The sequence below is a fragment of the Chelmon rostratus genome, chromosome 3 (genome assembly GCF_017976325.1).
Source record: "Chelmon rostratus isolate fCheRos1 chromosome 3, fCheRos1.pri, whole genome shotgun sequence".
NCBI lineage: Eukaryota > Metazoa > Chordata > Actinopteri > Chaetodontiformes > Chaetodontidae > Chelmon > Chelmon rostratus.
Genome location: NC_055660.1, coordinates 21057497 through 21084409, shown reverse-complemented (window position 1 = coordinate 21084409; position 26913 = coordinate 21057497). Strand labels below are relative to the sequence as shown.

Sequence of the window (26913 nt, the reverse complement as noted above, 5' to 3'; positions counted from 1 at the left end):
CAGAGGGCAAAAATTGATCCAGCACTCCTAACCTTTATCCTACCCCTAACCAAGGGCAAGTATTGATCCTGACCAGTATTCCTGTTTTGAGCAACCTCCTGAACTCAACAACTTTAACCATCTTTTTCACTGTCAGATCAACAAGCCCACACATTATATAAATCTATATTTCATGTTTTAGTTACAGCACTGTAGCTGTTTGTCATGGCCTATCTTGCTTCATGGGCGCAGCTTATACAATAAAGTTTTACATGTAAAAATATATTCTCTGTAGCCTAAATCAGTTTTATTTTTATACCGTTTATTGACTAATGCATGAGATTCTATCAGTCATTTTCAACAATTAAACAGCCACCAGTCTACCACATGTAGGCACTGCAAGGCTTTTATTTCTCACATTTCGTTGATAACACTTTCCCATTCAGCATCTATAAGCGGCATATAAACAAGTGATTAATTCAATACACTATTATGTAGTTGTAAGAACAGTTAAGTTACAGTTACAGATTTCCTAGTCTCAACTGGTGTATTAACAGTGAATGAATTGATCACTTTTGCAGCATCACATCATATTCAGTTACATAATATTACACACATGAACAAAGCCTTACTGTGTGTTGTTAAACACTCACCAACTTTTTATTCATTAACAAATTATTCATAGGCAGGTTTAAAAATGTTAGATGTAAAGTGACAGAACATTCTACAAGATGTATCCTGGAGCTTTCAGCTGCATCCCATGGCCTTCATCTGCACATGGAGTTTGCTCGATTGTCTTGGAGGGTGAACAATTTACTTCAAAATATTATACATAAATATTTTGGCATTTAAATTCAGGATGTCAGAACATATTTTGTCTGACTGTAACTGCTCTTAATTTATTGTCTCATTCAGTGTATTATCTGTTACAGATGCTGCAGAAGAGGAGTTAGAGTTGAAGACATACACATTTACAAAACACTTGCAAATGTCCTTATATCAGGTTTAAATGACTTCATACTGTGCTACAGTGTTTTATAGCACAAAAACTAAGTGCAACTTTTTAAAATAGAAACAAAGTGTGCAGGGTCGTTGATGTCAGCACACGTTTCTCTGCATCAACCAGAAACACTTCAGTCTGGTACTTTGTGTTATGATTAATATTTTTGTTATGTAAGCCTGTCTGGACAGAAATTAAGGAAATGCTTGCAACAGTTATTTAGACAAAAAGTGCCAGAAGTGAGTGCAGGCTCTTGTCTAATCCTCATAAATGTTCAAGAAGTCTGTGTGTAGGAAAAGTCATACGCTGGGAGCCAAGACTGGATACACACACCAGAAACAACAACGCGCCCTGTGCATGTTGTTGTTTCTGGTGTATAGAGCAACATTGTATACGGTTTTTATTTAGACTAAATTTATTCAACCGCTGGGAGTGATTGCCCCCTCGGCCTACTTTTCTAAAAACATGTTGACCTGGATCAGCTCTCAGAGTGAGAAATGAGGCGTTCGCCTGCTTATGAGTAAACTGGCTCTCATGGTATTTGAGGGGGAGTCATGAAGCAGGCCCACAGAGACGTCCGGGCTCTACAGAAAATAGCTCCAATCATCTGCTTATCAAATTTGAAAAGGACTGAAGGGAAGAGTCATTATAATGGTGATGAGGGCTTTCCGTGGTGATTTCTGTCATTGACCTCCTCAGTGAGGTTCACTCTGGGAAGAACCGTGTGTGCCTGTGTGTGTGTGTTTGATGGATGGTCCTGATGGGGACAGAAATACAGAACCGCCTCCAGCAAAATATGCCACTGAAATGCATTAATATCTCACGGCTACCTACATCTGTGCTATCTTCAGACGTCCGTGTTGGCAGCGAGGACGGTCTTTCCAAACCAACGCTCAGCTACATGTGCCGCTGCATGACTTAACGCTCTCTAATTAGGAGGTTTTCTATTAGACACCCGTCTTTGACATTCATATCATGGCTGCAACAAAGGCCTTTTTTTCATCTTTCTACAGCATTATTTCATTATTCATATGTTATTGTATTATCTTTATACAACCCAGATTCATCTCTCAAGTGCCACCTCATATTTGATTGTAAAACTTTGTTTGCATGAATCATCAAACTGCTGCCTTTATTGGCCAACACAACAGAAGCAACTTCTCTTTCATTCACACTTGTTACATGGAGGACATTATGTTCCTCCGACTGTGAGTTATTCTCAGCCCACTCACTCCCTCTGTGTGCCCACTTAGTTAATCCCCTAACCTCTGACCTGTGCCCACACTTGCTTAGTCCTATATTACTGTACCCCAACATCCCCCATACACAATGCAACACCCACCCGTTGTCTCACCAAACTAAAAAGAAGGGGGCTTTAAAAATAAACCATGTGGAGAGGGAGCGTGTACATGTGTATTTATGTGCGAGAGAGACAGACCAGAAAGAAGGGAAAAAAGGGTTTCCATGGAAACTAAAGAGTTATGTCTAATTGGCAATAACACCTCAAAGGGATCTGAAATAAGAAACCATAAAGCTGACCTCGTGCAGTCATATGGATAGGGCTGACACGGTGCTGCCATGCTCAGTCAACACTGCTTTGTTATTTATTAATGCTTTTCTGTTTATTTACAGTGACTGATGGCATTCAATCTGTCCAGTGCAACAAGTACAAAGAGCTTTTGGCTGCAGCAGCAGCAGCCATTCCTCTGTTTGGTCTATTTCTGGGATGAATGGTTATCAGAAACTGAAAACGGGAGATTATTTTGGCACATAGGTAGCACTCCAGATTGATTCAGCATCCCACACACACACACACACGCACACACACGCACACACACGCACACACATAAAATCAAACATCAACCAAGCCTCCAAAAGAAAATCTCTCGTATCATGAGCACTATTACGACAGGTTGCACGTAAGTGCTGCAGATAGTCACATGCCATCTCCGACCTCCCAGAAAGTATATTTTCAAACAACTGTTTAGTCTATGAAAAGGCTCTGAAAAACACTCGTCTCAATTTCCCAGAAACCCAAGTGACCCTTTTTTGCTTGTTTAAATTGCTGACTGACAGTCGTAAACCAAAATATGTGTCAGTTACATCTTTACATGACAATGAGCCGGAAATCCTCATGTTTGACAAGCCGGAACCAGCAAATATTTAGTATTTGTTGCTTTTTAAAAAATGACTCAAAGATAAAATCACGGATCAAAATAGTTGTTGATTAATTTCCTGTCAACAGACCAATTAATTGACCAATCGAGCTGCAGCTCTAGATTCTCTGTGACTCGCAGGTCAACAATGAGTGCTTAATCTGAGTTACTTGACAAATGAAGGTTGCAGTAATTGCAAAAGGAGGTAAACACAAATCACTGTTATATAACCTGTGTTTAACCAGACATAAGACATCAGCGTTCCTGAATAACTCTGACTTAATCACCTCTCTGGGCATGAGATTGCGTGTAAATGATGCCTGAGCAGGACGACAGTGAACTGAAAGCAGTCAGAGCGGCAGCAAAGCCCTTCAACCTCTCTGTAACGGCATCACTAATGTTAGAGGTTACATTTTTCCTCTTCATTACGACTATTTTTGGAATGACAAGTAAAAGCAGAAGATGAGAAGTGAATTGAAAAACTGGTTCAAGCCTTTGATGCAGTCCACTTTTCTAATGAAGTCCATCATGGCTTGTTACCGTGTGGCTGTTGGTTGGGTGCTATTGCTCAAGGCGGAGCAGGACAGGGAAGGAAGCAAGTTGCAGAAATTGTAGCAGTTACTTTCTTCCGCCTGTCTGATTATCTGCAGGAGACTGGCTATTCATTCATCATAGCTGACAGAGCAAGCGCTTTGTATCTTCCAAAAAATGTAAAACCCTCTACTTGACCCTATAAAAAAGATTATTTAGCCAGTTTTGGTAAACTAAATATTTTCACAACAAACAAGTCCTCCATCCATACTGCTGGCTGCTGTGGATGAATGTTAGAGCATGGGTTCCAGAGATGCATTATGGGAAATGTGGGATCCAACATTTTTGGAGAAGAAAAGTGAGCAGTGTGCTGCTCTGATTTTGACCATGCTTTTTAAAAATCTTTTATCTAAATTATCTAAATGTGATACTAAATCACTGGAGTGCATCTTTGAAGTCAGAGTCAAGCTGCAAATCTTTAGGCATTCAAGTCTAAAGTCACCAGATTAATTATCTGACTCTGGCTCAAGTCTAAGTCATGTGACTTGAGTTCACACCTCTAAAGTTGGGCGCCAATACAAGCCTCTCTTGGGAACATACATTTCTGTTCCAAAGCTTGGAATCATCTGCCACAAAAGCTTGATTCGGTTCAGTCATGGCTGGGAGAACAGTGTGTATTTGAAAGGTCTTTTATGCTTTTAGGTTCTAGAAAGTCCTCTTTACAACAAAATTCCATTTTTTACAAAGCGTTAGCAAAGAGTGTTTCATCCATGGAGAACAAAATGCTGTGCAACGGTTCCACCAGACTGACAACTGGAAGAAAAGAAATAGTAAGAGATATGTGACTAACAGTTAAATAAGAATATAAAAAATCATGAGTTATTAAAAGAAACTGGAAGCTTAGCATCAAAATATGTGCAGATTTAAACTGGAGCAGCTTCCTGTGTCAGTGTACAATGATGCCTATAACAAACTGGAATTAACAAGCCTGTTGTTTTAGTAAAGCTCCTCTTAAAACTTGGTCTAGGTTAGCACTACTGGAACTAAACTGGACTAAAGTAAACATTTAATTCTTCTTCTTTTGGATCCAAAACTGTTTCTATTGTAAATAACACATTTGCTGTCAGAGCTGTTTTTGCTTTCTGTTATTGAAGGAGAGAAGAAAAACATCATCATAGCAGTTTGATGACAAACTTTGTAGTGTTTATCTTTAAAAAAAAAAAAACATAAAATAATGACAATTTCTTTACATCAAAACAGTTGTTGTTTGTTTGCTTGTTATAAATCCACCAAAATGTCAAATGTCAAAAAGTCATCCACTAAATGAACGTCATACTATACTGAAGAAGACTTGAAATTAGAATTGAGACCATGAACTCATTAGCAAACTGTTGACTGATGTAATTAGGCAAGTGAGAAGTAGGTTCACTGTCTCATACATTTCTATACAATCAGACTTGTTTTTTGCAACCAGTGAAGTCGCCTCCTGCTGGCCATTAGAAAGAATGCAGGTTTAAGGCTCTTCCACGTTCACCTTTCAGACCCAGAAGCTCCATCCAATACTCATACTGCCAATGATCAGTGGCCTCTCAAGTCGCCTGGCCAGCTGATGTATGCTGCTAAAGGCCACATGAACCTACAGCCAAAAAATATGAACATGTGTCACGTATTACCTGCTTACTTACTGAGTAACCCAACTAATTCTGTACTTTTCTGTAAACAAATCCTGTGCAATTCTAAGAAATGTAGATTTTGTATGACCGCATGACCAACCCTCATTCCTTTAAAAATGTGAAAACCAATCAGCAAAGGGTAAAACACATTCAGCGTTATTTTATCAACTTACTGTAGATTAGCAGAGTTCTAACTAAGCGTATTTAATCATTGTGATTGTAATTCAATATGAGACCTGAAAAAACAAACACTTTGCACCACAGAGTCGATATGAATACACAGTAAAATGCCTGAGAGACACTCCACAGCAATTTTATAGGATTACAATAGTCTTCACTAGTGTTGTGTTTTTTGGATGTCAGTGCAAGTATCTGTCTGAGTGGGCTGAAGTCTAAATTATACAATCCACATCTCCACACTCTGGGGAAAACAATAGCATATATAAATAGGAACATAATCAGATCTCTCTCTCTCTCTTTCTCTCTCTCTCTCTCTGTCTCTCTCTCCCACACACACACTCACACTCACACACACACACATGCTGGCAGGGATCGGGGCAGATGCACAACCAGCAGGCAGCAGCGACTCCGTTCAGCGACCATGGAGCAACAAGACAAAGCTCAGACTGGAGACACGTACAAGTTTGTGCAAGAGAAGTCCGGGAGCAGGTTTACGAAACAGGTGTTTGTCTGTTGAAGGAAAGCAAGGAAGAAGAGAGGACGGTGGCAGCAGTAAACCAACTCAACTGTCTTATTGTCAGGATGAGACCAGTGTTAGTCGTCAAGTGATTCAGTCCGCAGTAACACCAAGGTAAGTGTTTATATCGTCATGTTCTTTTTTTTTTATTCATGGTAACGTCTGCTGGCTCAATTGGGAAGATTAAAAAAATATGCAGTCTTATAACCCAAAAAAGGCATCTGTTTATTTTGTTGTGATGAAGAATTACAAACTCTTGGCTCCAACTTGTTTTACTTTCCTGACTCCACTTTTAAATCTTAAAATTTTAAAACTGCACAGTAAGCGAGTGCCAGCCCCGCAAGTCCTGCAATAGTTGTCTGTCCCTGTTCGGTCTAACTGAGCGACTACTCAGAAAACACAATCAATGCTTAAACAAAACGTTCATGTGGCTGAGTAAGTCGACTGTAAAAAATGTCGGGAGTGTAAACAGATAGAGGAAAAGATTTTAAAGGCCAAAATCATTGTCAAGGTTAGGGTAGTATTCAGCCCCCCGTCCCCACCCACCCCCACCCCTCCGCTCCCAGCTGTCGATTATTCCTGCAGGCTTTGGATTGATTTTCAGCACTGGACAGCTCCTGTGGCCTCAATGAAGCGAACACACGTCACAGCTGCTGCTTAGTTTGCAAACTGCCCCGTCATAACTTCTGGTTGCACTGTGTGAACCTATTGATCGACATTTAAGACTTCCTCCTGCTGTGATGCATGCGCAAAAATGGAAACTTCACTTTTATCTGTGTTATTTTAAATTGGTATAACACAGTTATTACACATATCCAAGCTGAGGCAACAAGTCACGACCCAAAGATTAGAATATCTGATCTATCAGACTGAACTGATATTAGATGTGATGCTTCTTTGAAAATAGAACTAATTTTTTGCAGTGGTGTGACAAGTATTAAGATGTTTTACGTCAGTAAAAGTACAATACCACACTATAAATATACTCCATTACAAGTAAGCCCTGCTTTTCAAAATCTTACTACAGTAAAAGTGTTGAAGTATTGAGCATTAATGCCCACCTCGATCATTTTTTGTCTTTGACCACACCTTCTTAAAACACAAGCTGATTTGTTCAAAGTGCCTTCTCAGTGATAAAAAGCAAGTTCCACTGTGTTTTCTATTTTCCTCTTTACCAGGAACGACACAATACTTTGTTTATCATGCAAAATGTCACAATTCAGAGTGTCATAAGTATCATAAATATTTCACAGGAATTTTATAGTGAATGCATTAAAATGCAAGCAGCATTTTAATGTTTTCAAAGAGGAGCAGATTTTAACAACTACCTTTATTGTTGTGCTTAATCAATAACAATGCATCATTTATGGACTAAACAGTTTTTCATGTAGAGCTTTAATTTAAAATGTAACAAGTAAATAGAATAAAAAGTACAAAATGAGGGAGAAGTATAAAGTGGCATAAAATGGAAATACTCAAGTAAAGAAGAGAATTCTACTCAAGTACAGCACTTCACTAAAGAATTTAGTTACATTTCACCACTGCAGTATAATTGTTTTAGTCCTGAGAAGAGAACATTAATTTTTTACTGTTAATTTCGTGTAATTTCTTGTATTCTAGTTTGTGTGTGTGTGTGTGTGTGTGTGAGTGTGTGTATGTAGGATGACCATAGTTCTTCCACTCAAAATAAATCCCTCCTGTTACGCACACAAGTCCCTATTTTTGCCTCGGTGTAGGACACTGTGTGTACCCGGTGCTGTCCGGAGGGACAAGCAGGCCCTTCTTAAATGTTGGTTATAAGGGAACATGTTGCACAGAGAGACAAAGAAAGAGACGAAAACAAAAGAGAGTCGCCTCTGAAAAGCATGGCATGACCAAATGCAACATTTTCACACATTTTTTTGCCTTTCAGAAAGGCATTTACACTCAGGAAGGAAAAAAAAACAACAACAAAGAGTGAAGATTGTGTTTTTTCACGCTTTTGCTGTGTGTGTAAATCTTCCACTTTTCTGCAAATGGCATTACACGGTGTAGTAACATCTCCTGACGTCATAATCTCTTCATCTTAATCTGTATCTTTTCTCACATGGTGTCCAATGTGGGGGACTTCGCACCTGTAAAGTAATTTCAGCCCATATATTCTATTAATGTATTTTCTTTCGTTCTCTCTTTCCTTATCCCTCCCTCCCTTCTCATATCATCTGATCTCAAATTACACCGAGGGGTTTAAGCCAGGTCGTACAGCAACTGCCATCCACCTTTCGTATTGTTGTTTGGATTTGGAGATTAAGGGACATAGTAATCTGGTATTTGACAAGGGCTTCCTCCATCCTTTCTTTCCGACAGGATTATGTTGCATTATACGTCAGTTTAGTTGCTCTGACGTGGTTGAATGAAAGCTACGTCAGTCACTGAGCATTCCTCTCAAAGTCTTCAGCACACTGTAATGATAATAGTCTTTATTTGTAGAGAGCTGTAGTGGGACTGGCTTCAGTGCCTCTTCAAGAGCTACAGGGTGTATGCTTAACTCAAGGGAGAGCCCTATTTACCTCTCTCCTCTCCTCTGCTCTCCTCAGTCGGCTTATCTCCTCCTCCTCACAAGTTGTCTCACATGATAAGCCATCACCACACACAGCGAATCAGGCCCGTAGAGAGAGGAGAGATGTTCCTATGGAGACGGCTAAAACAGTAACTATGATCAACCATTAATTACTGCCACTCTCCCCCAGGGCTCCTTTCAGCTGAGAAAAAAAAAAGAAGACATCAGCCAGGCATATACCGACAACAGTTGGCTGCAGAAGTATTTATCAGCATTTACAGCTACAAACACACAAAGAAAAAAAAAACACAGGACACAACTTAAACTTCTACATACTGGCACCTCCTTGATTTTCAGTCTCAAAAAATGTAAACAAAGCTAGTAAAGTGAACATGTTTCACAGACGAGGCAGGAAACAAAGGTAGATCAGGTCTTTGATTATGGACAGATACTCAAACAATAATATGAACCCAGCAAAGTGGACTGCCTTCCAGGCATGTCCTAAAGCTGTGAAATGTAATGTTAATATTTTCTGTCAGAGTTACCTTGTGAGGCAGCTGGATTTGATCTGATCTGAGAATCCTTCTTACCAGGTTTCAAGTTATGCATTTCTGACCAAACCACAGTGGTTCGGACCAATCAGCTTCCTGTGAGGAGCTGCAGGCAGCTGCAGGCGGGCCTTGTTTTCGTATGAACTCAACAATGGCAGCTCCCACAGAGGTCAGCGTAGACGCTGCTGCAGCATCAGTTATATATTTCTTCACTGAAAGGAGAGCAGAGAACAACACTGAAAGCTTTTCCCTCCATGGAAAATGTATTTTTGCTCTTCTCCCGACTGGCTCGAGTCCTACTCCAACATATGGTTCGTTAATCTGATTGAGGTTAGCCCATGATAGAGAGTGACAGACGCATGGTACTTTTTGAAAGTGCCCTTCCCAGGTGTTTGTGTGTAAAAACCTGGTGGAGCGTTAGGTTAATGTCAGAGGGGAATTGATGGGACTTTTAGGGCCTTACAACTTCAGTTCTTGCAGAATTTGATACTAAAATGGACTGAGCTTTAAAACAAGGAATGTTGCAGAAATTTACCTGATGGTACCTGAAGGTTTTTCACAGTGCCGAGGCCAAATTAAGAGAACAACACTCTGTGTGGGTGTCATTTATACAGTAGGTACGCTGCTTCTATCCTCTGCTCTCTGTTGGTGTTTTACCGAGGAGGCTAAGACACCAACGGCTCCTCAGCTCCTCTTCCTCACACACACACACACACACACACACACACACACACACACACTTCCGATGACCACTTACTTTTCACATCTAAAATCGAGAGAGGCAGCGCGCTAGCAAGAGCTCATCACTTCAACAAATTCTCAGAAGTGCAACCACATCGGCAGATGTACGGCACAAGTTTGTTAAAGACTTTGTGGCTGTATGTGCAGAGTTAAAGCTGTGTCCATTTCTAGTCAAGCAGATTGTTAATATGGAGGAGCGATGCCCAAGCGTGAGAGTAGCCTCCATCAGACACTTACCTGGTATGCTCAAGCAGCATGTGTCCTGCAGAGGATCCATTTGATAAATAAAGTAGTGCAATGTTTTTGTTACTTCAAATTCATTAATATTCATTAAATACCCTCTTATTGAACTGAATTTTTTTCTTCCACCGCATGGTTAGACAGTCTTTCTGATGACAAAATGCGCTTAAATCAAACAGAATTCAGAAAATGTAAAACAGATAATCTGGACAAAATGTGAACGGATTTAATAAGGCTCCACATTTTATAAACATAGTATCTGTTTTGATAAAACAATCCCAACTCCACCTAAAGGTCGAGTATGTAGTTATTAGTCATTCATTTGTGTTTCATTACTTTGGAAGGAGCTCTTTATATCTAGAGTGGGAGCAGGTCTTCTTCCACAGTTCCACAGTAGCCCTGAACAGACGAGTCAAACACAGACTCTAGAGAGAGCCTTTTGCATTGCCGGTGTTTTCAGGTTCTCCTACATGCTTGGAGGCGGAGGGTGAAGCGGGGATATTCATTTGGCTGCAATCTGCAACCTGACCACTAGATGCCAAGAAATCCTACAGATTGGTCATTTGATAGTTTGGTTTTCGTGAAGGCGGATCATTACATGATTTCACCCAGCAGGACTTTTAGGACCTGAAAGCCAAGCTGCTAAGTGGACACTGAGAGTGGATGGTTTCATCAAACTGCTTATTTCCAAGATTAAGAATGAACTTTGACGAGTGGTGCTTTTTGTTGTTTCTATAAAATTCTGTCATGTGTGTCTTTGTTGTTTTGTCAACCAGATGTTCATCATGGCAACAACACTTTACTATTATAAAGCATTATATTATCAGGCATTCCTCCTGTTTTGACCAATATGTAGACAAATGAACACGTCATCTCTAACATTTTGAGCAGCAATTTAAATCAACCTCCCAAAGACAGGCTCATGTCAAGCAATTGTGTCCTCCAGCTGTCTGTCACAACTTGTTATTAATGCTTTTCAAGGACTTTTAAGTTTTCTTTGTGACGCAGATGATGACAAATGTTAATTTCATACTTCACTTTTTTAGCCAATGACTTATTCTCATGTGGATGTAACGCAATACAATACAACTTTATTATCTACCACACTACAAAAGTCATCTTTGACCACACCTTCGCAAAATACAAGCAGATTATGAAACAAGCTCCATTTTGTTTTCTGTTGTCCTCTTTACGGGGAGCTACGCAATGCTTTGCTTAAAAAGATAAAGACAGAAATTGATTTTGTGAATATGGATGATGCACAAAGACTGAGTTGGAGTTAGTAGAAGATAAGAAAAAAAAACATCAGAATAAACTTGTAGCATTTCTTTTCTTTCTTCTGCCAGTCTGCAGAACGTAATTAAGCATTTTCACACAAATATTTTATTTTAAGGGTGTATAGAAGGTTTTACTGCTGGTTTTGTATAATGGAAGAGGCATGTTATATATTTTTACTGTTTGATAAACAGTGGTGTAATTCCATGTGGGATGGACCAAATGCTTGGCATGACAGTAAGACACAGAACAGTAGATATAATGGCAACATATTAAACAACAAACAAGCAATACTGATGTGAAAACCACTTCACCAGTAGAATGAGCTGATATGAGTGGGGGCAAACAGACTGACATGTGAACTATGATGTGTTGTCCTGATCCCAAACATGATGCTGCTGGCACTGACATGAGGCTGACCTGCGTGACCCGGCACACAGGCTGACGTCTTTAAGAACTCTGTAAGAAAAGGTCGTGATTTCACATGGAGGACACTCTACTCCAGCTGTGGGATCGAGCTGATGTAATCATCTGGCCTTTTGGGATTATCCAGTCGAAAATCACCCTTCATCCAGCCAATCAGCAGCCAGTACGTAACATCTGTCCTTGGCGTAACAGGAAAAAATAGTCTGGAAGCTTCACGCACAAGGGTTGCACACAGCCCAGGTTACATGACACCAAGTCCCATTAAAATCTGTATGTATGTGTCTGTTTATGTGCCTAAGTGCGTTTGTATTTGCTTGTGCTTGTTATTGACGTGACAGCGATATCGAACAAAGGCTTTTAAACTGCAGTTGTCCGAAATTTTCCCAAGACAATCCATTACTACCTTTCATTAATGCAGGCCTGTCCTGTCAACTAATTTATGTCAGCCAAAGTGATTCATGCACAATAAAACATAAACCACTAATGCCCTTTTGTATCGCGTGCAATTGGCCGTCTATTGGTTATGCAACCCGGTGCTTTTTGGTTCTCCTGGTCCCCAGCTTGCTGACATAATAAGCTGAGCGAAATCACCCTCCAACCTTGTCATCAGGCCAAACAGCAGATCAATTGTTCCTCTAACAGTAGATTACCACTGATTCATCTCTTTTTTAGACCTTTGTCCCTTCCACTGCCTGTCTGGTTTTCCACTCCTGGTTGGCCTGAAGGTCCCTAAGGCTAACCACTAGCAAGGACCTAATCAATAAGCTTTCATTACACAAAACTGTCTGGTCTGCTCCGTGCATTAGGGCAAAGCCAAAATTTGCGGGGAGAGATTTTTGATTTTTCTGATTTTTAGCCACACTAGTGGGATGGCTCTCTGGATGACAATTTGGTACAGACATGCATGGCCCATCAAGATACCCTCTAATGATTAACTTTGGACACAAGAAGATTTAATGAGAGGAGGAGAGAGGAATGGGAACCTTGTTAATCCATCAGGTCAAATTTCAATTTGTACAACACTTTGGTTTATGACCAAATACTTGCATAATGAAAGTCCTTCCCATTAACCTCATCTGTACTTTGTGTTTTATGGTGAATGCCAAATGCTAGCATGCTTAGCGACGATGACCATGTTTCCCATTGTCATTGTGAACATGTTAGCATGTTCACATTAGCATTTAGCTCATTGTGTGGGCACAGCGGTCTTGAGGTTTAATTTGATTTGATTCATTCATTTTTTGGTCCAAGAATTATCTACAAAAAAAAAAATTAATCCTTGTCTTGTAAGGTTTTTTGTTTGTTTGTTTTGTTTTACTTTAGAAAAAGTCCTGTACCATTCTGATCATTGAAACAATATCCTCCTTGTCCGGTTTGTTCACAGAAAATGAATCATGAGAAGGCAGCGCTGATAACTAATGCAAGACAGACCTGAGCTCATACCGTCTCCCTGTCCAGCAACAGTACTTTAATGGTTGGAACTGCCCGCCCCAACCTACATTACTGTCCTCGCAGACACAGCCTGATGATCACCGGTGCCATGGGAGCGGTGCGAGTCAACAGGTAAGAGGATGGGGAAAAAAAACAATGGCAACTTTAGGTTACTTCATTTCCTTTTCAAAATGTCAATTCATAAATAATTGCAGCGAGCACAAACTTGCAGCTATTGCAGATATTAGAAACATTTAAAACGGATAAGTCACCCTTAATGAATGGGTTATAATGGTGAATAAATCATTACCTAATGCTCAATAGATCAATTATAAGCCACTGTTTTGTGGGTTGCCAGGTTGTGAAAAATATAGTCCATCAGGTAGACCAAAGAGCATTTAACCTTGGACCTTCTAGTATTATTAAACGTTTATACACATACACACTGCAGACATGATGGATTATTTAAGTTTATGAGTATGTGGCTTGACTTTTAATGCAGCAAGAAATTTTTACAGCCTGGCAACCCAAACAGTTGTTCTCAATAATGGCATCTAACTGATCAATAAAGCTTAAGGTAAGTTATTTCTAGACTATTAGTGAAGACATTAGTTAGAATTTATAAACCCTTTACAAAAGGTGACTTGTGAGAAACGTCCCATCCCCCGAACAACGACTGTCTATTCATAGCTTAGCAACCTTAACTAGGCAATGCCGGTGTGTGTCCACATGTTAAAGCAGTGTGCATGGGGCTGTAGTGAGACTGATAGATACTAAGGCTGTTTCACAAGAGCAAATGTGTAATGAATGAATTAAACTGTGTGTTTGTTTGTTGCTAACATAAGATGCAAACATTAGCATATCCGGCTAACTAGCTCACTACCTACTGTAGTAACTGCTACTTCCTAAGCCACAGAGCACATCCTTAACCAATTACATTAGTTTGTGGGTTAACAGGTTACCTTTAAAAAAGTCCTGTTCACAACTAATACCTCCACTGTGTCCTATTTCCCCACTGTGTGGAGGCCAATCCTGGATGTTACCAGAGTTTACTCCAGACTAGTAAACAAATTGATTAGTTCTCATGATAAGAACCTTTTTTCTTGTCATGCCAAATATGAAAGCTGTTTAAAACTATGGACAAGCATTTAAAATAAGTTGTCAAACAGTGTTATATCATCATATATAGACTATAAATGCAAAGTTTGACATGGGTGGCAATATTAACTACGTGGGGAAAGGCTTAATAATCTGTCAGTTCTCCTGAACGTTTCCCCTCTGTTTTTCCAGATACAGCATCGTTTCCACAGATGAAGATGCCCTGAAGATCTCCAGCCTGGGCCTCCACAATGGCCACAGTCCCCTGACTCAGCAGACACTGTCAGGGGCCTGTATGCGGGGTGAAGAAGGAGGAGGAGGAGAGTGTCCAGGAAGTGATGAGGGAAGAGGGGCTTTGTCTTTGAGAGTGACAAATGAGCCCATCATCCACAACAGCTGCCGGGCCTCACCCTCATGCCGTCTGGGCCTGGATATGGGCACCGGTCGCCTGCGCAGTCGCTTTGTGAAGAAGAATGGTCAGTGCAACGTGGTGTTCAACAACATGGAGGATAAGCCACGACGATACTTGGCTGACATTTTCACCACCTGTGTGGACATACGCTGGCGCTACCTGCTGCTTATTTTCACCACCACCTTCCTTCTGTCTTGGCTGCTCTTTGGCCTGATCTTCTGGGGAGTGGCGCTCGCTCATGGAGACTTTGAACTTCGCATTCCTGTGAAGGAAGGAGATCCTCAAAGTAACGTAGAGGAGGGAAAAGACGAATGGCGGCCATGTATTCTCCACATCCAGGGTTTCATTGGGGCGTTCCTCTTCTCCATTGAGACTCAGACCACCATTGGATATGGTTTCCGGTGTGTCACTGAAGAATGCCCAGTCGCTGTGGTGACTGTGGTTGTCCAGTCCATCGTGGGCTGCATTATTGACTCCTTCATGATTGGCACCATCATGGCAAAGATGGTGCGTCCGAAGAAGCGGGCACAGACCTTGCTGTTCTCGCACAATGCTGTCATCGCTCTGCGAGATGGTAAGCTGTGCCTCATGTGGCGCCTAGGAAACATGCGCAAGAGCCACATTGTGGAAGCCCATGTGCGAGCTCAGCTCATTAAGCCACATGTGACGGCAGAGGGTGAGTACCTCCCTTTGGAGCAAACAGACATTGATGTTGGCTATGACGACGGGTTGGATCGGCTGTTTCTGGTGTCACCGCTTGTGGTGGTCCACGAGATCAACAAGAACAGTCCTCTGTATAACCTGAGCCGCGCAGACCTGCAGAAGGAGGACTTTGAGATTGTGGTCATCCTGGAGGGGATGGTGGAAGCCACAGCTATGACCACTCAGGCCCGTAGCTCCTACTTGGCCAAAGAGATCATGTGGGGTCACCGCTTTGAGCCTGTGGTCTTTGAGAAGAGCGACCGCTACCATGTGGACTATTCCCGCTTCCATAAGACCTACGAAGTGCCGTCTACACCTCAGTGCAGTGCCAGGGAACTGAGCCAGATGATGGGTCATGCCGGGCAGTCCTCATCCTCCAGTTCGAGTTACTCCTGCTCTCCATCACCGTTTGCTCCGAGGGCAGCCCGCCACCTACTGGGCCCTCACTCCCCCAGTGCTTTCTGCTACGAGAATGAGGTAGCTTTGTGCTGCGGGGATGACGAGGATGAGGAGGATGTGAAAGAGGAGGCGGGGAGCCTGAATGTAAGAAGTGACAGAGAGGTAAATATGAGAGATGACATTCACTTGGGTTTCAAAGAGACATTTGTGGAGGAGCAGACGGTGGAGATGCTATGTGTTCTGGACTCAGAGAATCAGATCAGCCTTGACAGACTACAGCCCACCCTACCTTTATACATCAGCAGAGAGTCAGGAGTATAATCAATGGTAATGGCTGCCCTTCCATTTGTTTCCTCTCTTTGTCTGTGTGCATCCAACCAAAGTATTGAACTAGCGTAAAAAAATTAAAAAATAAAATAAAAGATGGAGGACACAATTTAAACTGTAAATCTGGTGGAAGACAAGGATTTTTTTGCCACTGTCACAAAATTCACTCAACTTTAGCTCATAACTTGCTCTGGTTTCAGGTATTGTACACTTTCAGTTGTAACATCAGCATCTAGGCAATGCACAGTTCATCTACTTTTAAACATGATGACCAGGTATTTCTCTCAAGTCATGAGCTATCTTGTAATGAGGTACCTTTTTGCTTTCTTGTTTTATTCAATATGACAGTATATGATCTACAGTTAAGTCAAGCTTTTTGTTCTTGATTTCCATTCAGTTTTTGTATATATGATATGCTTTGGTTTTGTTTTTTGTTTTCAAATTTTATGCATCATATACAGATAAATGTTATGAGAGAAAAATCCATTCATGTTAAAGAAAGCATGATACAAATGCTCAACGTCAACACACTTATTTTCTCTGTGTAAAAATAAATTATTTCTGTATTTTTAACTTCTGTCTTCCTGCCTGAGTTCTATTACTTTTCACATTTAATAAATAAGCTATTTTGTTTTTCAAAGTTTATCAGTTTTTTTTTCAGTTAGACAACAAGTTCAGATAAACTAAATCCTGAACTATGAAACAGAATTCAAACAGTTAGTCAAACACGTAGGCTACAGATTAAGAACAAGCACTTTATTCTAACTTTTATCAGTAGATCCAAACACTTTGAAACAGCGTGTTGTTTTGTATGAATAAAGCACCTAATAAACAACAGTATATACTGTTACTGTTTGAATTGTCTCTGTTCAATTTCTATTGCACATTTTCTCACTGGTTTCAGTCCATTCTTGCTAACTACCATCTAGGTCTAATGAGACAAGATCACACTCATCTTATTTGTCTGTGGATCAAAGCATGAGTGGTTGCTCTTTATTTCTAAAAAGAAAAGCAGGCAACTTCTGCGGGGCCCCAGACCTCCACAGGTTCCAAAAGCCCTGAGTATAGTGTGGGTCACTCGTTTTTTAACAATGCAAGCAGTTGGATGGTTGCTTGGTGGCTCCAGTACTTTGGGTCCAGACTGAAATAGCTAAAACAAATATTGGAGGGATTGTCATGAAATTTTCACAGACAATCATAATTTTGGTGAATCATTTTCATCTACAGTCAGCACAAGGTTGGCTTTTGTGATTCTGAATGAATGTCTTTGTTGGAATATAGCTTTCAGATGGATTGCCATGAAATTTAGCACAAACATACAAGTTCCCCTCAGGACAAATTGTGGTAACTTTCATCATTCCTACAGTTTCAACTAGCGCCATCATCGGGTCCAATTTTGTCCAATGCTTTGGTCTGTAACCAATACCTGCAAAACTAATGACGTTCCCATCTGCTTCATCTCTACTTTCGTGCTAATTAGCAAATGTTAGCAAGTGAATGTTAGTTCGTTTACTGTAGTGGGACTAATAGATACTAAGGCTGTTTCTTTTCCAAAACACAAGAAAGAATTAGTTAAACAGTGTGTTTGTTTTTGTGTTGCTAGCATTAGCATGTCCAGCTAAAGATCTCACTACCTACTGTAGTAGCCGCTACTTTCAAAGCCACAGAGCACATCATTAACCAACTACATTAGTTTGTGGGTAAACAGGTTACCTTTTAAAAAGCCCTGTTCACAACTAATACCTCCACTGTGTCGTATTTCCCCACTGTGTGGAAGCCAGTCCTGGATGTACCAGAGTTTAGGCTAATGTCAGTCTTGCTCTTTATTTGATTCCAGACAAGCTTAGTTCTCATCATAAGAATGTTTTTTTCTTGTCATGCTAAATGTGAAAGCTGTTTAAAACTATGGACAAGCATTAAGGAGAAGTAGTCAAACGGTGTTATATCATCGTGAATGGTGGAGGTCGCAGCTATGACCACTCAGGCCCGTAGCTCCTGCTTGGCCAAGAGATCATGTGGGGTCATCGCTTTGAGCTTGTGGTCTTTGAGAAGAGTGACCGCTACCATGTGGACTATTCCCGCTTCCATAAAACCTGCTGAGCCAGATGATTGTTATGTTAGTTACTGCTAAAACACTAAACTAAAAGGTGAGCATCAACAGCGTTACACCTGGTAAACATCTGTATGTTAGCATTGTTAATGTAAGCATTTAGCTCGAAGCCACAGCTATGGCTCTTAGCATTGTGGACCATTTGTCAGGGAGTATGCGCCACTCAAGTACATTATCAATTCGGTTCCACATTATCGAGGAGATTGAGATTTTCTTGTGGTGCCCTGTGTAGGTCTAACTGTGTATTCATAAAGAATTGCATATGTAGTTTGTGGAAAGATGCGATTACGCATCCACCTAATCTGGTGGTGATGTGGTCCTTCATAAACACATTACTTTCTGCTTAAGTTAGAGCAGGTTTGTTTTTTTCAGGAGAGATCAATGTATGCTGTGGCAAAGAACCGGCCATTGTGTTATAGTTCAAAAGGGCAAGTAGTTGAAGTCATCTTTCTAACGCTAGATAAAAGCAAAGCGAAGCTGATTCTAAACGAGTCGTCTTCGTCATCATGTAGCGTGACAGCAGGCTTTTGAACTGAAGTAATGAGTTGATTAGCCACGCTGTTTTGATTAGCAAAAGAGGAATAACAGAAAACCTGCATGTGATACCAACTTTCTTGGCAAGGAGGGTGGATTATGCATTATAGCCAGGCACAGGGGAGAAGGCTACAAACCTTTCAGTAGGTAAGATACAAAGTTTGGTGACACAGATCCAATTGGTGCCAGTTGGGGCTGTATCTCCTGCCTGGGTTGGGGTCTCCGCTGTCAAATAATAGATGGGTCCAGTTTGTTTCAAGGTAGTACATTTCGAGGTCATGTCTGCCTTGTTGTGGTGTGACACCATGAACTCTGCTGCTTTTGCGAAGCCACCATGACCAGAAATTGTGCAAACTGTCGGCTAACTGCTCCAGTGTGCTGTGTCCACTGTACCTGAAAGAAACTCGGACACAACGGGGAGGGAACAGCCAAATTTTGCCCTGAGGCGCCTAAAGAGGTTAATCTGGCCAAGGAAACAAGGACAAATACCACAAACCTGAAATAACTTACTTACAATTCCTCTTTTAGAAGACCCACATGGGGATATACCTGAAGACTAAGTGTAGCAATGCGATGCTGACCCAAATACTGTCATTTCTTTCTGGATGTGTCTCAACTGAAACTCACTCACTCACTCCCTGAGAGTGAAGGACAGACAGAAATAGATGAAGTTAATGGCAGATCTCACAGACAAACTGGGCTGAGCGACGTCAGGGAGGGTTGAAAGGTGAATGGCTCTGGGAGGAATAAGAAGGTCAGAATGAGAAGTGTAGGCAGGAGGGAAGTTACCATAAAAATTCATTAAAAAAACAAAACATCAGGAGGCACTGAAGTCCATCTGAATAAAATGTAGAGGACAGAGTGCTTCTGGCTGTTATAAAGCTCCCCCGTGTGGTTGAACAGTGACACCACAGTGAGCAACAGCACCAAAGTACTGGATGATGCGTTTGGTGGTATTGATTATTCTACCTTGCACCAAATTCAGCATCGGGATGTTTTGTAATATAGCTGATATTAGAATTACAACAGTTTCCAGAATGTTCCCTGAGCTTTCTCTAGTTCATGGGCAGATGGTGTGATAGTCAGTCCAAACATGTTGAGTAATTCAGGACAGTGGTCCCAAACTGGAGGTCGAAGCCTCTTTAAGGGCCACAAGATGATTGATCGGATGGAAAAAGTACAACACTTTGGCACACTACCTTTTCCATGATGGAAATGCAGCTTTCCCTTTTTTCCTTTGATACTACTCACTATATAAGGTGTGTGTTTTCCTTCATTTCTTCAGCATGAATCACTGCATAGTTTTACCTCTACAGTTATCCAATAACAATTTGAAAGGTTTACAGGGTAAAATCACAGAGACATATGGACCTGTGAAAAAGGCTCACAAGTCACAGCACTGCCTTACAATATAAACCCAAAAAATTGTTTCATTTCATCAACTCAAACCATAATTGTGATGTAACAACAGGGGTGGAGGGCAGGGAATTCATATTCCTTCAGATTTTATACTTCATCAAAGGAGAGGTTCACATTTCTTCAAGTCTGTCTTAAAACAATACACACGTTCTCAAAACGTCTGGCCTGCTTATATATGATAGTGGACTAACCTGAAAAAAAGTGATGCTATCCTTTAATCCTCTTTGGGTAAATAAGTCCTATAAAATAAGACTATTACGGAGCACAGCACACAGGGACCAAACCTAGATCTGAGGCCAGTGTCATTGTAGGTCTACCACGCAAACTTGTGGATGTAGAAGAAGTACCTGGAAGAAAGTGACACCTCCACGCAGTGAGTGCCTGTGCTGAGACTAAAAGCCAGCACTAGCCTCTGAGCCGCTGTTCCTCATTAACATGATTGATAATTAGGCCGATGTCGTGCTCTAATTACCCCCCTCCTGCTGCACTTTTTTCCTCTCTTGCATCTTTACAGTCCTCACAAGACCAAACAAGGTGACAACTTCTCAGGTCAAATCACTGTGAATGATAGTCAGAGGGACACTACCTCCATCATTTTCTTCTCCTGCAGTCTAATCAGCTGATCTTTGATTTGGTTAAATGTCATCTCCTGTCCACCCTAACAAGCCATTTCCCCTCTGTGCAATCTACCTCTGTCCCTGCTGTCATCCCATCCTTCTCTCCCCGGTAGTTGTCTGATGCTGGTTAATTAACCGGACCGTCACACCCCCCTGTCATCAGCGCCCATGAGGGAGAGCAGCTGGGTGACCTCTGTGACCTCTATTAAGGCTGCTAATGGCTGACTAGGATCTGGCCTAATAAGGTGGTGTGTGTTCATCTTCGTGTAGGTTAAGTATGTGAGTGTGTGCGTGTGCTTTCATGTGTGTGACACCCTGCATATCTTCGTGCCCTCTCTGGCCTCACTGGCTGTTTGTGGCCCCGGGCTGTGTGACCAGAGCCGGTGACAGGGTGTGTGCTCAGCAGGGGACAGTATTTAGGCACCGGGAGCTGTGGCTCGGGGATCTTTGGCTCCATAATGAGCTGTTGTGTGTTGTGGAGCTGTGAAGCAGCTCACTGGAGGACAGAGGAGCATTGTGTGCCGCTCACCACAGCTCAGCTCAGCACAGGAGGCCTGACTGAACCAGGCCAGGGAGCACCACAGGGCAAACATCTTCTGGATACGTCTGTCTGTCGGCTGCTTCCTCTGACTGTCTGACCTCTTTAATCTTTAATTTTTGTCTATTATTTCTATTACAGGCTGTAATCCTCTCACTCAGTCACATTTTGATAAGCTAAAATGTGGCTTGTGGTTTTAATTTAAATAAAACATTAATGTCCTGCTAGTCTGGGTGACTGAGATGCTGAGCTTGTAATTACAGCCTCCCTGGTTTGAGTCTCGGTTGAGGTCATTATCGCATGTCAACACTCCTCTGTCTCCCATCATTTCCAGTCATTTCTCTGATTGTTTGTTATCAAATAAAGGCAAAAATCGCCATTTGGGCTCAAAATGTTGGAACATGCAACACTAACAATGTCAACTGGCATGAAGATGTCTTAAAGGAACAGTTTTTTGGGGACATTATAGGGAATATGTCTATTCGTTAACCCTCATGAAACCACAATATCTTATTTTTATACTGGTTGATGTTATTTATTGAGCTTTAGATGTGTTGGTAGCTGGATTTTGTTACAGAGCAAGGCTAGGTGATTCCCCCTGCTTCCAGTAAGCTAAGCTAATTGGCTGCTGGCTGTAGCTTCATATTGAAAGGGTGGACACGAGAGTCGTATCACTCTTCTTACAGCTGAGTCCCTATCTTGAAGAGAGGCCCAGTGTTGAGACCTTCATCATTTCAGTTTTTTACTAAAATGTTGCATTTTCCTAATAATGGGTTTAATCAAATTACCACACAGCAAATCTGGGACCAGATACAGCAGCATTTTAGCAGAGAAACACAGGGCAGGGAGTGGGAACACCAGGAGTTCAGTATGTCTCATCTTTGACCGCATAGCATATTAATCCAGCCCTCATTCAGCCCCCAGTGAAATTAACTGCTGCAATTTGTATTTGTTCAAATTGTACTCTCAAGCCTGGTTTCTTTGTATTTTTATAGGCAGAATCATCTCATGGTCTTTTGCTTTTTTATGGAGTTGCAACCATGGATAAAGTTTCCTCGCAGTCTCGCTGGAAGTTGGCATCTTGAAAAAGAATAAAGGGCTTCACTGGGACCCTCTCACAAATTCAGGATGCATAATTTGAATTCAGCTTGCTAGTTGCGCAATTTTTACACCACATCTTCCAGAGGTTTCTCAATTTTGTGTTGGCTACGTGACCTACAGGAGCAGCCCACCGAGCCAAATGCATTATGCTGACTTCAAATCAGATTATTGCATGCCCTCCACTTGCCCGTCTCTCTGTCTGCTCACGAGTCCCTCTGTCTGCTGCTGTCTGTGTTTGCGAGCCTGAGCACCTGTCTGTGCTCCACTCTAATGAGACAAGATCACACTCCAGCTTGTCTGTATTCACGATTTCTCTGTGAATTGAACGAATGTAACCTTTACAGGCTGTGTGACATGCGTCATCTGCCATCGTCACATTATGGAATAATTAGGTTGCTCATATTCGTTCGTTCCTTCAAAGAAACAACAAACAAAAAAGAAATCGACCATGAGGAATGTCATAAATCACCATATTTCTCACTCTGCTCCCAAATATCCCATCCATCTTTCTGTCTTGTTGCCTTTTATCTCACCCTCTGCTCTGACAACAACAGGCTCTTTCATGTAGACATCTTTTCCTCAGACCCCTCAGGCTCTCTCCCTCTTTCTCTTGCGTTCACACGGGCCAATTAAATGTTCTGAGAAGAACTCATGATAGGAAAGTCTACGCTACTTTCTCCCTGTCTCTTCCTCTCAGAAAAAAAGAATTTCTCATAAAATCTAGATTTGAGTTATTGTCCCTGATACAATTTAAATGCTGTTTTTAAAATCAAGACACAGATGTTTTTGTTTTCATAAAAAAATATTTCTTTATTTGTGGTTTTGTCTCAGTTAACACCAGAGAAATAAGATAACATAGCAGATAAAATATGTTGCATCGAAGTTATTTCCTTTTTACAATTGTTGCTAACTTTGAGGAGAGCGTACAGTGACTGGCAGGTGAAAAGTAAATGCTTTTCAGAACAGGCGAGCATTTGGCAGATTGCCTGTGCTTCACTTTTTAAAAACAGAAGTTTCAAAGTGCTTTGCAGTTGGAAAAAAAGGGGAAAGACAGATTTAAAAAGGCAGAGAAGGTAAGACTTTACAATGGGTGCCAGAACAAGCAGGCATAGGTAAGCGATGCCTGCAGACGATTTATCAATGAATCAGTCGACAGAAAAATAACTATTCTGACAATTAATTCATCGTCTCAGTCATTTTTTAAGCAAAAATTGTCATAATAATGTGTAACGCTCTCTGCTTCCAGCTTCTGAAATGAGAGGATTTGCTGCTTATCTTTGTCACTATGTCATTTCAAACTAAATATCTTATCAGAACACATGTGAAGATGTCAGCGTGGACAAGGACTAAACAATGAATTGATGAATTGAAAAAAATAATGAGAAGATAAACCTCTAATTAAAGGTGTTCAGGTCTTAAATGAAGCTGTCTGCAGCCTCTCATATGGAAAATAAGCGTTTGCTTAATTGCTCAGTCGGACGCTGACTGAAGACCTGGGAGTTCACCTGGATTCATAGAGTCACAACCTACTCTTATTTCATTTCACTTTCGTTTACTTTAATGTTGTGAAAAAGAATCACATAGACAGTAGTTACAGACAAGCAAGACGTTGTAATACAAAAAGAGTGAAGATGTACAATAATCATGCTTCCGCAAGTACAAAAGCGTATATTTAACATAGTAACACAAATGTGACGTTTGGAAATTCAACCTCATCTTCTTCCAGTTAAGAGAGGAAACATTTCCAACTGCTGATTTCGTCTTTGCACCTCTGCAGAGGGGAAGAATTGTAAGTGTCATAACAGCCGACACATATGCATGACTAAACGGCGTGCTGGCACGTATGACCGAGGGGCAAAATCGTCATATAGTCACAATGTGAATGCCACCATTGTCCATGTCACCCTCATCCCCATCATCATCATCACCATCACCACATTTCGACATCCTCCTGCATCTGAGTCAGGGGTATACATATGAGGTCCAAACCTGACTTCTCAGGCTTCTCCCACACACTGTTGTTTTAGTTTTTCATCTCTCTGGCTCATCAGTGCTGCAAATAAGAATCTAAATGTCTGTCTTTATCTCTCTGCTGGTCTTTTTCTCTTCCTCCATTTCTCTCTCAGGCTGAAGTTGTAGCAGAGAGATGCGGACACAGCAAACCACCGAACAATAGGCCATTCATGATGGCCTGCAATGCAATGATGATCCTGCTCTGCCCTCCACCCCCCACCCTGCACCAGCCTCCACAGCTGCACAGGAATGTGGTCCAACAAGTTACCCGCTCCCCCCTCTTCCCTGCCGCCGCCACCACCATCGCTACCACCGCCACCACCTCACCAGTGCTGCCGCCATCGCAACCGAAGCCCCTCTCTCCCAAATAAAAGAGACGAAGAAGGCAAGAAACTATAGAGGGGGGGAAACTCTGCAGACGGAGCACAAAGAGAGGATTCATGCTCGGTCACATACACTCCCAGAGAAAAAAGAGGGGGACCCATTTAAGTGTGGTGCAGCTGCACTAATTTACTGGGTGAAAATGGGCAAAAAAAAGGAGTGGCAGAGGTCAGATAGCAGAATCATTTTTTATTCATCCCCACGGATGGCGTGTCACTGCATCATCAACACTTACAAAGTCTGCATGATGGTAAAACCCAGTGATAGGTCCAGAAACCACCTGCAGGCCTTGGTGTGATAAATTCACACGTTTGTTCCCGGCATAATTTGATAATAACAGCAGAGCCACTCCTTGCATTCTCCGCTTCTAAACTGTGCTCATGACCTGTTAGACGCCGCAACATGACGGGCTGTCAGACATTGGCTTGAACAGAATGAATGAGAAGTACAGTACAGTGTGAAAGTCTTGAGTCGCAATATTTGAGTCACATGAAGTTCAGTTTTATTGATAGTCTGGCTTCGGAGCTGGAATTCCCCAAGCAAAAGCACTGAGCTCAACTGTTTTTCACACAAACCCTGAGAGGACATGGCCTTTATGAATTAAGTACAGTGTTTATCACAAACCAAGAAAACGCAAAGGGAAAGCAAAGCATGAGAAAAGCCCTTGTATCTCCAGATAAACTCATTTTAAATGGTCGATTTCAATCTAGCATTTTGGGATGAAATCTGTAGCAAAGGAAGAAGAAAACATGCATCTGCGCCATTTCTGACATATAATTTAGGATCCTTTTGTCAAGTTCGTCATCATTCGGAACAAGTGACGCCATTCATTTCAGTCCCAATGTGCCCATTGACATGAGAATGAATGCTTTCCACCAATTATGCATCAGTTTAATGCAGAATGTGACCCTGCATGTGAATATTTGACCGCTGTGCATGCCTCCCTTATCTGCATCCCTCTCACACTCTCTCTCACACTATCTGCATCTCTACGGTTCTCTCTCTTTCTTAACCTTTTTCTCTCCATCCATCGTCAGATTTCAGGAATTTCCCTTGGGAGCTGTTCAAGTATTTAGGCCAAAGCAAAAGGGCGTCCTCTCTTTCTTTCCTCTCCTACTTTCTTTGTCCCTCCACCACCTGATCGCTTCATTTTCCACCTGAAAACATCTGCAACCAAATATTCTTCAGAAATAAATTCATCTGCCTCGAACTCATCCACGCAATATCATCACAGTCACACATGAAAGATGGCTGCCTCTGTGCACCTGAAGGCTGACTCTTTGACCCCCCTCCTCCCTTGCTGATCATGATCTTTGACCTCCCTGCTGATCATGAGACCTCTTCCTCCCATCCTCTCCCTCAGGAGCCGCAGGAAACAGGCTCTTGTGACCCAGTGGTCTGTGCAGCCATGGAGAGGCCCATTACTGCAGTCACATGGCAGGTTAGCACAGGGACTGATGCAACCATGTGAGCTCTATTTTCTAACAAGTTTCAGCTTCCCCGAGGCCCATGATAGTTTCACACAGGACATGGATGTCTGATATGTCTGGAAATGCATGGCGGGTGTAGATTCCAGGCGCAACACCAGATTGCTTTGTGCTCTCTGCACATATGAGTTGAATCCGCTTAAAGACATGAACAGGTGATATTTGTTTCTTTAGGTTTGGGTGACAGGTGGAATATTCATGAGCTGTTTGAGTTCCTCTTAACCAAGCTGGCTACATATCTTTAAGAAAAGAAGAAACTTGAAATTAGCTTTCTAGCTTTGAGATATTGATTAACGAGATGTGACCCGTCAAAGTATACTGAACTTTTAAAAAAGGCTCCATTGGTTCATTCAGAGATCATGAATATGTGCAAAGCACCAGCCCCATACTGAGGCCTGTCATTCTGAGCTCTCAGAATGCAAAAAAGTAAATGCTATCAGTGATATACAGGTAATAAATGAGTTGATTGTCCCTTTATATTAACTCAGTGCCTGTGCTCATATCGTTACCACAGCCTCTGTAGGTTAAACTGAAGG

The 26913-nt window shown here is 41.6% G+C and overlaps 1 protein-coding gene across 1 annotated transcript; it reads left to right on the top strand.

Annotated features, from left to right (window-relative positions):
• The first annotated feature begins 13279 nt into the window (after window positions 1–13279).
• Window positions 13280–16171, top strand: LOC121627081 (ATP-sensitive inward rectifier potassium channel 12-like). The gene is made up of 2 exons (XM_041965795.1): window positions 13280–13371; window positions 14530–16171. The coding sequence occupies exons 1-2, from the start codon at window positions 13280–13282 to the stop codon at window positions 16169–16171; spliced, it is 1734 nt and encodes a 577-aa protein (XP_041821729.1).
• The last annotated feature ends 10742 nt before the right edge of the window (window positions 16172–26913 follow it).